Source organism: Octopus bimaculoides, chromosome 7, assembly GCF_046866305.1.
Source record: "Octopus bimaculoides isolate indiv1 chromosome 7, ASM4686630v1, whole genome shotgun sequence".
NCBI classification, from domain to species: Eukaryota; Metazoa; Mollusca; class Cephalopoda; order Octopoda; family Octopodidae; genus Octopus; species Octopus bimaculoides.
In genome coordinates, this window is record NC_142934.1 from 16,430,374 (window position 1) to 16,447,600 (window position 17,227).

The 17,227-nt window shown below is 40.1% G+C and overlaps 1 protein-coding gene across 1 annotated transcript in view; it reads right to left on the reverse strand.

The window, feature by feature from the left end:
- The window catches only part of LOC149134587 (uncharacterized), a 78,933-nt gene extending 77,333 nt beyond the window's left edge, over nucleotides 1–1,600 (reverse strand). The window contains exon 1 of the mRNA XM_089354875.1: nucleotides 1,436–1,600. Coding sequence (XP_089211001.1) covers nucleotides 1,436–1,532 — 97 coding nt within the window. The 5' untranslated portion in view covers nucleotides 1,533–1,600. The remainder of the gene's footprint in view (nucleotides 1–1,435) is intronic.
- Between the last annotated feature and the right edge of the window lie 15,627 nt (nucleotides 1,601–17,227).

Sequence of the window (17,227 nt, forward strand, 5' to 3'; positions counted from 1 at the left end):
CTTTTCTATATGATATCCTCAGCAAGCAGACGTTGAAAACAAACGAAATGAATAAATGAAGAGAGCAAACAATTTTGATGTAGTCTATTTGGAGTTTGGTAAACCTAAAATGTTGTTAAATCGTGGACAGAATACAAAAAGAAATCAATGAAAAAGCCTCTACACAGTAGCTCGATCTGCTACAATTAGCAGTTAAATATTCTACAAATCACACACTATCAACAGGACCGTCTTAACAACATCATAGCCCAACCCCGAGCGAAGTAACGCAGTGGGGCTTATAATATTTTGATGTGGGAGAGAAAGTGGAGGAGTGTATAAACCATAGTATAGGTGGATTTGTATAGTGGCCCCTAGATTCGTGAAGCCCCCGGGTATCTATTTAGTGTAACTATGCCATTAGAAGGCATTGCCTACCATCTGCAAAAGGACATGAGGCGAGAGAGACCAGACTGGATGATGTGGTCCTAGGTGCATTTGGTCACGGAAATAGGACTGAATGGTCACGGTTACTGTGTTAGAATGCTTTCAACTAGGACTGACCAAGATCTAAGAAGAAGAAGAAGAACAACAACAACAGCAACAACAAGGATAACATCGACGATAACATTCGCAACAATAACGATAACAACAACATCAACAACAATAATAATAATAATGGTTTCAGATTTCGGCACAAGGTCAGCAATTTCGGAAGGAGGAAACAAGTCGATTACACCGATCTCTAGTACACAGCTGGTACTTATTTCATCGACCCTCGAAAGGATGAAAGACAAAGTCGACCTCGGCGGGATTTGAACTCAGAATGTAATTACATCGACCTCAGTGTTCAACTGGTACTTATTTTAACAAGCTCGAAAGGGTGAAAAGCTAAGCCAACCTCGGTGGAATTTGAACTCAGTGCGTAAAGGCGGGCAAAATGCCGCTAAGCATTCTACCCGGCTTGCAAACGGGTAGTTCATAAGCTCGTTGCCTTATGAACTACAACAACTATAATAACAATTTCACAACAACAACAAAAACAACATTGGATAATCCTTTCTTTTCTATAGAGACAGGGCCTGAAATTTGTGGGGAGAGGGCTAGTCGATTACATCGACCCCAGTGATTGACTGCTACTTATTTTATCGACCCCTGAAAAGGATGGCAGGCATGATGGATCTCGGCATAATTTTAACCCAGAATGTAAATCCGGAAGAAATACCGTTGAACACTTTGTCCGGCGTGCTAAGGATTCTACCGTTTCGCCGCTTTAACCACAACGATAACAAAATCAACATTATTGATAACAACGACAACATTAACAACAATAATAGAAAAAAAAACATGTAAATCAATTAAAATAATAAAAGAGGGGGGGGGCGAGGGGGGGAATTGAAAACGAGGAAACAAACAAAAGCAAGCATAATCGATATAATTGATTAATTTGAATTACCTGAGGATCGAACCGACGATATCAGTATTTGTAATAAGATGTATATATGACAGAGGTCAGAGAATGACCTCTGTCCATCTACAGAGACAACAGACATGTCACCCGGGCGGGTTTGGAGACCTATTCAGTCTGGCCTACCTTCTTAAGGTTCTGTAAAGAAACTGTTGTTCGGGGATGGGGTGGGGTGGGGTGTTAAGTGGGTGTGTGTGTGTGTGGGGTGGGTGGGTGGATGGTGGTGGAAAGTGACTCATCTTTCCTCACCCCCACCCTCGTTGCTACTCTCCCTCTTTCTCTTGCTCTCCCTCTCCCTCTTTCTCTTTTTACAGTCACCTGTCAAATACTACCACCACCACTGTCACCACAACCGCTGTCACTACTATCAACATAACCACTTCGACGACGACAACCACCACTACCACCACCACCACCATCACCAACACTACCACCACCACTACCACCACCACCACCACCACCACCATCACCACCACCACCACCACCAACACTACTACAAGACTCACCGGCACTAATACCTCCACACCACTACCACCACCACCACCACCACCACCCAACCACCACCACCACCACCACCAGTACTGCTGTCAACACAACCTTCAACACAACCAGTACCAATACCATCACCAACACCAGTAGCGCCAGTTGCACCATCACCACCACCACCACTACTACTCCCACCATCACCATCATACCATTACCACCACCACCACCACCACCACCACCACCGCCAGCAGCAGCAGCAGCAGCAGCAGCAGCAGCAGCAGCAGCAGCAGCAGCAGCAGCAATAACAACAACGTGAAGAACAACAGGAATCGGAAAAGAAGCCTGTCATGTTGCTGCACCTGTTAGAAATAGCAGCAAAACGCACCCTCTCCCACCCTCAGATTTTAAACATACCTTCTTGGTTTATTATCAAAGGCCGGGACGCCTTTGATCACAAATAGATTTGCGGGTTCCGGGTTGACCTGGGATTGGGAATAAACAACAACAAGAACAACAACAACAACTACAGCAACTACAACAACAAACAATAGCATCATCATCGTCATCATCGTGGTTGTGTTGTAAGAAGCTTGCTTCTCAACCACAAGACTCCGGGTTCAGTCCCACTGCGTGGCACCTTGGACAGGTGTCTTCTACTATAGCCTCGGACCGACCAAAGCCTTGTGAGTGGATTTGGTAGACGGAAACTGAAAGAAGCCCGTCGTATATATGTATGTCAGCCCGCTTCACACTTTCTTCGTTCTTTCTACTTTTCTTTTTCTCGCTCCCTATTTCTCACATTTCTTGGCCTTCCCTTCATTCTAACTTTCCCTCCTCTTTTTCCTCACTCTGTCCCTTTCCTTTATTTCTTTCTCGCCCCTCCCCAATTCTTCTATCCCTCTGCCACTACCTCTCTCCTCTCCTTCCACGTGACCGGTGTTCTGCCAAGCCTGACCTTTCTTCTTTGGTTCGTCTACCATCAGTGTAGCATCTCTTATATTCCTTCCCATGACTTTCATCTCTTATGTCCCTGCCATAAGGCTTCACTTCCACACACGCCATCTTAATTTAATACGTCCTTAACCGAAAGACACCTGTTGTTAATGTCCTGTTGTTTGTATTTGTAAATGTGTACCATTTATCCGTCCTTGTTTTCGTATACATTCGATTGCTTTCTTCCAAGGAATCTAGTGCTCTTAGTTTAGATTTTCTTCGGGCCGGTCAACTTGGAGCAGTCTCGAGTGTAACCGGCCGAAACTGCTAAGATGATCTGGAACTCGACTGCAGATTGGAAGCTCCGAATGACCCGTCCTTGTTTTTTCCTGTCCTTTCTTGCATCATCTAACTGTCCGGATGTTTTATTGTTGTCTGTTACGTTCTTGTTCCATTTCTTGTTGTCTGATATATATATATATATATATATATATATATATATATATATATATATATATATATATATATATATATATATATATATATATATATATATATAATATATATATATATATATGTGTGTGTGTGTGTGTGTGGTAAGTAGCTTGCATACGAACCACATGGTTCCGGGTTCAGTCCCACTGCGTGGCACCTTGGGCAAGTGTCTTCTACTATAGCCTCGGGCCGGCCAAAGCCTTGTGAGTAGATTTGGAAGACGGAAACTGAAAGAAGCCCGTCGTATATATATATGGGTGTATGTGGGTGTGTGTTTGTATGTGTCCTTGCGTCTGTTTGTCCCCCCAACATCGCTTGACAACCGATGTTGGTGTGTCTCCGTCTCCGTAACTTAGTAGCTCGGCAAAAAGAGACCGATAGAATAAGTACTAGGCTCACAAAGAATAAGTCCTGGGGTCTATTTGTTCGACTAAGGCCTGAAACAAATAAAAGAATAAAAAGAAAATATATATATGTGTGTGTGTGTTTATGTTTGTCTCCCCAGCAAAACTTGACAACCGGTATAGGTATGTTTATGTCCCCGTAACCTAGCGGTTTGGCAATAGTGACTGATGGAACAAGTATTAGGCGTTAAAAAAACAAAGTAATAAGTCCCGAAGTCGATTTGTTCGACTAAAACCCATCAATGCAGTGCTCTAGTATGGCCGCAGCCAAATGACTGAAACAAATAAAAGAATAGAAGAATAAAAGGATCGTCATCATGAACAACAACAACAACAACAACAACAACAACAACAACAACAAGACAGCCGACAGAAACCGGAGGGCCCTGTTCCCACCAGTGACACCCTTACACCCTCACCGCTACCACCATCGCCCATCACCACCACCACCACCACCATCATTATAACCCCTGCGTTGCTTGCTACAACTCCTACTACTTCTGTGTCGAAACCCTAACCCTAACCCTAACCCTAACCCTAACTCCTACTACTTCTGTGTCGAAACTCAACACACCTTTCCACCGCCACCAATTTGAGCCGTTCTCTATCAACCGCAACCCCTAACTCCTTAGTAGTATCCGCCCCTCCCAATACGTTGTTTGCCCTTGTTTTGATTGGGCCTAAAAATAAAGGACCCTGTTTGCGATAACGCCTTGTATACCCTCAACATCCCCACCACCACCACGTCCAACATCACCACGTCCACCACCACCACCACCACCACCACCACCACCACCACCACAAAAATTGAAATTTTTGTTTGTTCGTAAATTTTTGTAATTTTTTTTTAACTTGCAAAGGTTAGAAAAAGTCCACCACCAATATCACCATCACAATCACCGTCTCCTTAATCGGTTTAAGGCATCAAGGCCACAACCACAATTACATCTATTGGTCACACCAGCACCACCAGCAACACCACTACCACTACCACTACACCACCACCACCACCACCACCAACAACAACACATATCGTTATGTGTGTATAAGTATATTTGCATAGGTATGTTTGGATATGCATGATGATGTGTTGGAATGTTTGTAGGTTCTTGCGCATCTATCTATCTATCTGTCTGTCTGTCTGTCTGTCTGTCTGTCTACACGCATGCTCGAAATGAGAAGTAGATAGCCGACAACTGATGAAGGGTCGTGCTCTGCGTTTACTTGTCCTGTTTTCCATTTTTTGTCTCGTTGTTTGCGCATTTAACTTGTTTGTTTCCATATTCCATGTTGTTTACACAGTTAGTGACGTCCTGTACCCATCTGTGCACACACACACACACACACACACATACACACACACACACACACACATACACATATATATATATATACTCATATGTATGTACATATATTTATGCACATACACACGTACATATATATATATATATATATATATAGTTCAAAAACACAATAACAAAAAAACAAAAAAACAACAAAGTGAGGACGTGATATGGATAGTATTATTGGACGCTCAGGAAAGGAAAGAGAGAGTGTATGACGTTTCGGGCGTAGCCCTTCGTCGGAAAGATGGAAAGTTCGGAGAATGGAAGAACGGAGAAAGAGGAAAATGGTACCGATGCCCACGAGGTTATATATATATATATATATATATATATATATATATGTATATACACTGACACAAACTCACATATATATACATATATACATAAATGTATGTATATACATGTTTATGTTCCCCTCTCTCTTCTTATATGTATATATTTTTTCTTTTACTTGTTTCGGTCATATGACTGCGGCCATGCTGGAGCATCGCCTTTAGTCGAAGAAACCGACATCGATTGTCAAACGATGGTTGGGGACAAATACGGACACATACACACCCACACACATCCACACACACTCATACACCCACGCACAGGCACACGCACACCCACACACTCACACCCACCCACCCACATATATATTTGCATATACAATGAGCTTCTTTCAGTTTCCGTCTACCAAATCCACTCACAAGGACATGGTCGGCCGGAGGCTATAGCAGAAGACACTTGCTCAAGAAGCCATGCAGTGGGACTGAATCCGGAACTATGTGGTTGGGATGCCAGCTTCTCAACACACAAGCACGCCTACACACACGCACACACACACGTACACACACACGTACACATATACGTGTATGTATATATATATATATGTTTGTGCATGTATATGCGCATACATACACAAACACACGCACACGTATGTATATTTGTTTATTTGCGTATGATGAATGCCACTATTTGAGGGTGGATAATAGGTGTATGTGTGTGTGTGATGTGTGCGTCTTTAGTGAGTTTGTGTAAGAGTATGTATGCGTGGCTGCGTGTATGTATGGGTTTAAGTGTACGTATGCAATAGGTGTGTATGTGTTGGTATGCGTTGATATGTATGTTGCGTGGATATATATATATATATATATATATATATATATATATATATATATGTGTGTGTGTGTATATACGATTGTGAACAGCGTTGGCCATTCATATATAATGTCCGCGCCCTTAAATTTAACAATGGAAACATCTGACGAAAAGAAAGACTTAAGTGGATCTAGTACGCCATTTTGTTTTCCTTTCTTCGCTAAAAATACAATGTATGTATACATACACTATATCTCTCTTTGTCCTCCTGTTCTTGACTCTTTCAGTCGTTGGGTTACGGGTTAATTGGGGCGTCTCCTCCGATGATTGTAGGCTTTTTATCAACCCCAGTGCTAGCGCGCGCGTGTTTAGACATGTTTGCTTTTATGTGAAGTTTATATAAAAACAATTTGATATTACGCTGAAGAATTAGTCAACACTTTTTAATAGAACATGTATTTATATATTTTTACAACGAAAAAATTGACAGTGACTTCGAAGTTTTCGTTCAACAGCATTCTACATGTGTGTGTGTGTGTGTGTGTGTATGTATGTATATATATATATGTTTGTGTATGTATGTACACACATACGCACGCACACCTTGAACTCTGCTGTGCATGCGCACATAGTCTTAATGTTCTAGCTCACTACTGCTATTTACAGTAGTGCTTGGAAAGAAGGTAGCGTGTGATCGTCGCATTGACCATAACAGAGAAAGTTGAGCCGAGAATCTGCATCAAATTTTGCGATACCTGCTCAAAGGCCTATGCAAAATTTTTAATAAGTTTTCATCGCTCTCAACACAATGAAGGAGATCTTGTGCAACTGAAACTCGAGTGTATTTTTGGTCAGGTAAAGGCAGTTTGGCACACACTTATCAGATACGCGTCTCATACCCAAATCTTCAGTGGTAATGGACTGAATTGAACCGTAACTAATCTGCACATCCTCTGATAACATCTGCGATGTTTTTCTCAGTTCTGCTGGTTACGTGTCTCTCAGAACGTTCGTCAATATCGACATGTTTTGGTCCTCTTGGAAGCGGCTTAACCACTCATGCACTTGTGTGCAGCTCAGACACTCCTCTCCATACACTTTCTGCAACTTTGCGCAGGCCACCAATTTATTAGGCATAATTGAATTTATTACGCTTGTACACATTTTTTATTGGATACCAAAAATGATCAGTAAAATTTATATTTCTTCTCAGATCTTTGGAACCTCTGGAGCTGTTAATATTCGTCGAAGAGTTGGGGAAGCTTATGATCCTAGATGTGTTGTCCCAGCAATTAAATTTGGAGGTGATAGGGTAATGGTTTGGGGTTGCATGTCGTTTTCGGGCCCAGGAATGTTATTCCCTTGTGAAGGCAGAATGAATTCCAACACTTACACCAGCATGTGAGACCAAGATAATCAGCTTTCCTTAGGTAAAATGTTCAATGATAACATACCAGATGATATAATTTTCCAACAAGACAATGCTCCATGTCACACATCCAGAGTCTCAATAGGTTGATTTGAAAAGAAAGGGGCGGGGTTGATGGAATGACCCCTCAACCTCCAGACCTCAACCCCATTGAACATTTGTGGTCACACTTGGGTACAAGAGTGAGGGTGCACAAATGTTCTTCAAAAGTGAATTAACAGCCAAAATTCATGAAAAATGGCAGAAAATTGAGCCTACCACTTATGCCAACTTAGTCTCAAGCATGCAAAAACGCATAAAAACGGTTATAAAAGCAAAAGGAGGACACATCAAATATTAATTATTAATAGAATATACTCAAACATGTTTGTTGTTATTTCAGTTATGAAACAAATGAGTTTCAATCATTTTCTCTATTTTTTTCATAGGGTTGGAACGTAACTCCCGGGATAGTCGAGGGATTACTGTAATTAAGTTGATCTTACAAACAATGAATTTATTCTGCTCTAGGTATTTATTTTTTTCTATTTGTCAGTTAATATGTAAACAGAAGTTTTCACAAATATAATACCATTACTATATGTGTATGTGTCTGTTTGTGTGTGTGCGTGCGTGTGTTTTCGTACATGTATGTGCGAATATTTCGTTTGATTATGTGGTATTTTGGACATTATCAGATACCAACTTTTGAGGACGTTGGTTGGAATTTGAGGGCTATTTGTGCGTTATATTTAGTAGGTCGAGTCGAGTGATCGCTTAAATCAGGCGTGGGCAACATTTTTCGAGACGCGGACAGTATCTGACATGGCACATCATCACGTGGGCTGCAATACTGCACGCAGGTGTACACAACCCCAACATCCCCCCCCTCATCACATTAACACTTACATATATACACATAATTAAACGTAATGTGAAATACACTGATAGACAGATTGACAGATACACACACCGGCGTACGTGTGCATGTATGTCTGTGTATATGTGTGTCTGTGTGTCTGTGTGTGTATATGTACATGTGTATGTGTTTTTATTTGACAATAGTGGTTCCTGTATTAGCAACTAACGCTTATGTAGTCGTATGGTTATATTTCTGTGTTTAGAATGAAGGTATGGCTTCTATATGGCTTCGTCGGTGTTTACAAGTGGTTTTGCTATGTATGTAAGGGACGTCTTGTTATCATCACGCTTGTCTGTGATTATATTTATATACACCTACAGATACGTGCGCGTATGTAATCACACACATACACACACACACACACATACACACACACACACACGCACGCACGCACGCACGCACACACACACACACACTGATATGAATACGTATAAATGACGTGTTTATATAAACGAATATACATAAATACATGATTTTTGTGAATGTTTCTATATACACCCACAGATACACAGAAGCAAATATATATATACACACACATACACACACACACACACACACACACACACACACACACACACACACACATATATATGTGTGTGTGTGTGTATGTATATGTACGTGTGTGTTGGGGATGTGTAGATACATGCACAAGTGTATATATACACATAAACATATCAATACATGCATATATATATATAAATATATATATATATATATATATATATATATATATATATATATATATATATATATATATATATATCTGTATGTATAAATGTGCATGTATATATGTACTTGCAAATATACACCCACATACACACACACATGTTTAACTATAAACACATAAGCATTGATAAAGACATATACCTTTGAAACTTATTCTCAGACCCAAATTCTTGTAGTCACAGGTACATATTGACACATGTTTACTTTTTATTCCAACGAATTTACTCTACATAGATTGGCGATCCTTTCTTTCTTTGTGTGTGTAGGTGTGTGTGTGTGTGCCTGCATGTGTGTGAGTGTTTCTTTCTTTCTTTCTCCCTCCCACCCCCTCTGTCTCTCTTTCACGCGCACATATTCTCTTTCTCTCTCTGCCTCCTACTGTCTGAATCAATCCTTCCTTATCGCCTTCATTCTGTTTTTCTATTTCATGTATTTTCTGTACACACACACACACACACATACATGCAGAGAGAGAGAGAGAGAGAGAGAGAGAGAGAGAGAGGGGGGGGGAGCTGCATTCGTACATTGATCCATTTATATACATGCACACAAATCACACACACATATATATTGTATATACATAAGAATATGCAAAAACAGATACATGCATCAACAGGAATGTCATTATGACTTCTTTTCCGTGTGTATATACATACATACATACATACATACATATATATATATATATATATATATATATATATATATATATATATTGAAAAATAGTCAGTGTTTCTTCTCAGACGAAAGTCAGTCTCAATACGTTAGACTTCTTTTCTTCCAAGGGCTTATATCCTAGCAAAAGCATTAACTTTACTGTATTATGTTTTTTGTTTTACCAGACGACCTTCGGATTTCTTGTGCACCATTGTCCACACACACACATACGCACAGAACACAGACGGACACACGTATATATGTTTAGCTCTAAAGATAAAGCCTCACTCCTTAACTGTATTGTCATGGCTAATACCCTTTGAATAACTGATAGCGTAACAGTTGTCTCCCTTGTCTGCTTTTTTTAATTTTTATATTTGATTGATCCTTTAGGGAGTTTTTTTTCCTTTCTGTCTACAAATTCAGAAATAATTTCGGATGATTCATTTATGAGAGTAAACTCTCGTATTTGTCGTAACGATGCGTCATACGGATGCGTCAAATGCGCAGGAGTGGCTATGTGGTAAGTAGCGTACTTACCAGCCACATGGTTGCGGATTCATCCCATTGCGTGGCACCTTGGGCAACTGTCTTCTACTATAGCCTCGGGCCGACCAAAGCCTTGTTAGTGGATTTGGTAGATGGAAACTGAAAGAAGCCTGTCGTATATATGTATATATATGTACGTGTGTGTGTGTTTGTCCCCACAACATCGCTTGACAACCGATACTGGTGTGTTTACGTCCCCGTAACTCAGCGGTTCGGCAAAAGAGACTAATAGAATAAGTACTAGGCTTCCAAAGATTTTCTACTCATTTTGTGTTTGTCAAAGTCTACTATATAGTATTAAGTATTTATCTTTTGGCTTATTACTTGTTTGAGTTGTTAGATTGTGGCACCATCTTGAAGAATTTTTAGTCATCAATCCAATTACTTGATTTTCAAGCCTTGTATGTATTCTACGTTACGGAGGACGTAAACACACCAACACCGGTTATCAAGTGGTGGTGAATGCCACACACACACACGTCGAGCTGCTTTCAGTTTCTGTCTACCAAGTTCATTCACAAGTCTTTGGTTGGCCCAAAGATATATAACAGAAGACACTTGCCGAAGGTGCTACACAGTAGGACTGAACCCAGAACCATAGGGTTAGGAAACAAGATTTTTACCACACAGCCACGCCTGCACCTACAAAATAGATAGTTTTCGCTAAAGGTGTATTTTCCTCATTATCCAACGTTGAAATAGGTGGTGAATTGACTGAGTGGTTAGAACGTCGGATATTTGTTACGGCACTCTACACCTTTGATTCCTTTCGAGTTCGCTTCCCATCAAGGTCAATTTTAGTTTTCATCCCTTTCAGGGCCAATAAAAATGTACCAGTCTAAGACGGTGGATTAGCGCAACTGTAAGAAATTCGAGCCGTATTCCTTGCATATTCGTTCCTGTTCTTTGCTCCCTAAGTTCAAATCTCGATATGACCTATTTGGGTGGTAGACTTAAGCCATCGCTCATTCTAACACCAATTAGCAGAGTCCATTCAGTCGTAAGCATTCGAGCCAGGCTTGCAGCGTGAAGATACTTCTTCGTAATGATTTGGGTTAAACGTTGCTTTAAATTAATTCAATTTTATTAATGATGTTTATTCCTAATACAGCAGGTGTTGAAAGTAATCAAATAGTAATTAAATTATGATCTCTCGAGGAAATTTATACTTTTTATTTTTCGCTCTCTCTGTCACACACACATGATTATATATGGGGAGGTGCGTAGCTTTGTGTGTTGCACTCATGGTTGTAAGATTGTGGTTTCAATTCTTGGACCAGGCGGTGCGTTGAGTTCTTCAGCAAAACGCTTCATTTCAAGACGCTCCAGCTCACTCAGATGGCAACCAGAGGATGTTGATATATTTTATATTATCAGGCGGGTACCTCAGTTGATACACTAACTAAAAAACACGTAATTTTCTCAATTCTCAAGGCCGGATATAATAGGCTTTAATCCTTTAGCATAGAGATTATTCTGTCAATTATAATGCTTATTTATTCACATTGTTTTATAATCTTGCATTCTCTTGTAGCTGTGATTGTTTATTTTTAGAACAACATTGTAGGGTGGATGTAACAGGTCAGCTCAAGCCAGTTTGAACCTAAAACAGGTAGAATATTTTGGCCTGTTATGGCCGGTTTGAATGCCAAAGAGTTAAGAGGGACAAACATGAGTGCCTAATAATCGACGTGGTAGTGTCAGGAGATCAACATATTATCATGAAAGAAAGAGAAAAAGTTGAAAAAACATGGAGACCTGAGAACTGAGATCGTCAAAATGTGGTAGCTGCGAGGGTAAAAAATAATGGTTGTTCCTGTTGTCAGCGGAGTATTGGGTTCAATATCACTCAACCTGAAGAAACATCTGGACAGTTTAGAAATGTCCTACAATCTTAGTGCATTACAAAAATCAGTTTTATTTGGCGCTGTACGCATATTGCATAAAGTGCTGTCTGTCTGAGGTCCTTATTATGACTTGACAGACTTCAAAAATCCCCGCTGCACATAATATCATCAATCTGCAACATCACAATACTGGATACTGTGCGGCGTTTTCAGTAATAATAATAATAATAATAATAATAATGATGATGATAACAATAATAATAATCGAAGCAAAAAAATAGAAGAGTTCCATTGTTATCAAGTGAACGAGATTTCGACATCTCGTGTGTCTTCCACAGGTTCAAAAAAATAAACTTGTCAATCTACTTCATTTTGGTTAACATACATAGGACTGAGGTAACTCCTCCAGAAGATATAGAAGCAAAAACAATGGCACTCTTCTATTTTTGCTTCTATATCATCTGGAGAAGTTTCCTCAGTCCTATACATATTAACCAAGATGAAGTAGATTGACATGTTTATTTTTTGAATCTGTGGAAGACACACGAGATGTCGAAATATCGTTCACTTGATAACAATGGCATTCTTCTATTTTTGTTTCTATATCTTCTGGAGGAGTTACTGCGGTCCTATATATATTAATAATCATAATAATAATTATTTCTACTATAGGCACAAGGCCTGAAATTTGGTGGAGGAGAATAATCGACTCCAGTGTTTCACTGGTACTTAATTTATCGACCCAATAGAATTTGAACTCCGAACGTAGCGATGGGCGAAATACTGCTAAGCATTTTGCCCGACGTGCTAACGATTCTGCCAGCTCACCGCCCTAATAATAATTATAATAATAATAATGATGATGGTGGTGGTGGTGGTGGTGGTGGTAGACTCTTCCGTCGAAGATGAAGTACGAGTTTTCAACTTTTTGCTGAACGATCTGCTCGAATGATGTGTTTTATAGCGATCAAATGTATGTGCTGTACATAAGCTCACGCCCTCCGTCGAATCGACGTTGCCTGAACATGTGTACGGTATACCACACGTAGGTGTCAAAGTGATTGCAGAGCAACGCGATATGATGTGTCTTGCTTAAGGATACAACGCACCACCCGGTACTTATTTAACCGACCTCGAAAGGATGAAAATCAAAATCGACCTCGGTGGAATTTGAACTCAGAACGCAACTCTAGTACTTAGGTATTTTTATAAAGTCTGGTTCTTTTGCCGAACCGCTATGTTACGGGCACATAGATAACCAGCATAGTCTGTCAAGCGGTGGGAACGGCACACGCATACACACACACGAACGTATCGACGACGGGCATCTACGCAGTTTCCATCGACCAAATTCACTTACAAAGCATTGGTCGGTCCGGAGACTTGGCAGAAAAACAATTGTCTAAGGTGCTGCACAGTGGGAACGAACTTGAGCCAACGCGGTTGCAAAGCGAACTTCTTAACCAAACGGCCATACTTGCGCCTGAAGATATTTTTTAAAACAAAATTGCAATTATTCAAGAGTGAAAAAAAAAAAAAAATCTTAATTACTTCTTGTCTGTAATCTGCAGATTTACTAGTTAGCCTACGGCCCTAATTTGTCTGTCTATGATTTGAATTGAGAATTTTACCTTGACGACCAGAGAGTTATAATAGTAATTATTATTAATAGTTACATAAGATAGCAAGCTGGCAGAATTATTAGCACACCGGGCAGAATGCTTAGCGGAATTTCTTACGTTCTGAGTTCAAATTCCGCCGAGGTCGGATTTACATTTCGAGCTTGATAAAATAAGTACCGGTTGAGCACTGGAATAGATGTACTCGGCTTACCCCCCCCCCCCCCCCCCGCCACCTACCAACCAACTTGCTGATCTTGTGTCAAAATTTGAAACGATTATTAACTGCTATAATTTTGGGACATGGCAAAGATTTTTGAGGGGAAGGGGAAGCCGATCACATCAACGGCCAGTATTTGACTGGTACTTATTTTATCGACCTCGAAAGGATGGAAAGCAACGTCGACCTCGGAAAAATTTGAACTTAGAATGTAAAAAAAACACGCGAAATAACGCTAAGCGTTATTTTTTCTACTCTAGGCAGAAGGTCCGAAATTTTGGGGGAGGGGGCCAGTCGATTAGATCGACCCTGTATGCAACTGGTAATTAATTTATCAACCCTGAAAGGATGAAAAGGCAAAGTCGACCTCGGCGGAATTTGAACTCAGAACGTAAAGACACGAAATACCACCAAGCATTTCGCCCGGCGTGCTAACGATTCTGCCAGCTCTCCGCCTTACTGCTAAGCATTATTAATACTTATAATAGTAATGAAGTTTTGACTGGTTATACAACAATACATGATATAAATTGCCTAACTTCTAACTGTACAGGAAAAAGAAAGAAAGATCTCAGAAACGCAATGCTTCTACTATCTATAGATAGCCGAAATTTAACAGCTTTAAAGCGGCAGACTAGTAGAATCGTTATCAAACCAAGCAGAGTGCTTAGCGGTATTTCGTCCTTCATTACGTTCTGAGTTCAAACTCTGCCGAGGTCGTTTTTGCCGTTCGCCCTTTCGGGGTCGATGAAATAAGTACCAGTTGAAACCTGGGGTGGATGGACTTGACTAGCCACCTCCCCCAAAATTTCAGGCCTTGTGCATATAGTAGAATGGATTTATATACGTGGTTTTTATTTTTAGTGTTAACCCTTTGCCTGTCCAACGCATTTTCCTAAGTTTGTCCCAAACGTCCATGCTTGTTTGCAGACTTTTAACCCTTCTTTCATACATTCTGAGTAATTATAAAGCTTTCCTGTCATAAGCCCCAAGTTACTCTGATGGTTGAAAAATAAAAATGGAAATATGTATCATATATAATGTATGGACACTCATGAAATATGTCATGAGCAAATCGACCCCAGGACTTATTCTTTGTAAGCCTAGTACTTATTCTATCGGTCTCTTTTGCTGAACCGCTAGGTTACGGGGACGTGAACACACCAGCATCGGTTGTCAAGCGATGTTAGGGGGACAAATACAGACACACAAACACACACACACACATATATATATATATATATATACATATACAAATATACGACAGGCTTCTTTCAGTTTCCGTCTACCAAATCCACTCACAAGGCTTTGGTCGGCCCGAGGCTATAGTAGAAGACACTTGCCCAAGGTGCCACGCAGTGGGACTGAACCCGGAACCATGTGGTTGGTAAGCAAGCTACTTAGCACACAGCCACTCCGGAAGAACAGCATTGAATGTCCCAAGGGTATCTATGCATGCATGTATGCATGTATGTATGTATGTATGTATGTATGTATGTATGTATGTATGTATGTATGTATGTATGTATGTATGTATGTATGTATGTATGTATGTATGTATGTATGTATGTATGTATGTATGTATGTATGTATGTATGTATGTACGTATGTATGTGTGTGTGTGTGTGTGTGTGTGTGTGTGTGTGTGTGTGTGTGTTATTTTTAGTCGTTTAATCGTTTCGTATTGGAAATCCTGTATTACCAACGGACCCAGGTGAACACACGCTTGCAAATCACCCATTTCACTTTCTATCGCGTAGTTAGCATACGTTGATTAGATAGTAATCATGTCGAAAATGATCGATAGGAATGTTGCCAAAATCAATATCCTCTGAGGGAAGAGGCTGAGTTGGTACTATCGCTTGTTCCAGCTGAACAGAGCCAGACTTTTGGAGAGACAAAAAAAAAAAAATGTTTGAATTTTATTTTAGATAAAGCGAAATCCATCCGTACCAGTACACGTGAACTTAACACACTCGCACACAGATGTACGCATGTGTGTGTGCGTGCGCGCGCGAGAGAGATAGATAGATAGAGAGAGAGAAGGAGGAAGAAAGAGTGAGGGAGGGAGAGAGGGGAAGAGAGAGTGTGTGTGGTAGAGAATTCGTTTCACAATTACATAGTTTCCTGTTCAGTCCCACTGCTCAGGCAAGTGTATGCTATAACTCCGGGCTAATCAATGATCACACAGAAACTGTAGGAAATCTGGCGTGTGTGTGTGTATATATATACACACATTTTTATTCATATATCCGGAAAAGAAGCACACTCTGAAGTATTGGAGCAGTAAAGTACTTTTAGGAAGTTGAAAGTTATGGCCGGTCACTAAATCACTATTGGTTTCACACCTGTAAAGCGCTTAGTATTATAGGTGACTCGTCACTCTATGGCCAACCATAATTTTTAACTTCTAATATATATATATATATATATATAATGTCCACTTTAGTGGTCAACGTTATATATAAAAATATACTTTAATCTCCTGAGATTGCAGATATTATTTCTGAATCTCTCTGATTCTTTAAATGTGCTAGCTTCCTGGTAATAAATCGATATTAATTAATATATGATTTTTTACCCTATGTTTTAATTCTCTCTCTCTCTCTCTCTCTCTCTCTCTCTCTATATATATATATATAGAGAGAGAGAGAGTTGGCTGGTTCTTTATTTTACCGACTCCGAAACACGAAAGACAAAGTTGACCTCGGCGATATTTGAACTCAGAACATAAAGAGCCGGAAGAAATGCCGCTAAGCATTTTATCCGACGCTCTAACAATTCTGTCAGTTCGCCACCTTAAATGGTTTGAAATTTCGGCACAAAGTTAGGGATTTAAGGGGTGGGGGCGGGATTAATCAGTTACATCAAACTCAGTACTTTATTTTATCAACCCCGAAAGGATGAGAGGCAAAATCAACCACAGTCGCATTTGAACTCACCATATAGAGGGCATGAATAAATGCCGTTAAACATTTTGCTCGACACGCTTACGATTGTGACAGCTCGCTGCCTTCATATTGGTTCCAAATTTTGGTACAAGGCCAACAATTTCAAGGGAGGTGTACGTCGATTACATCAACCA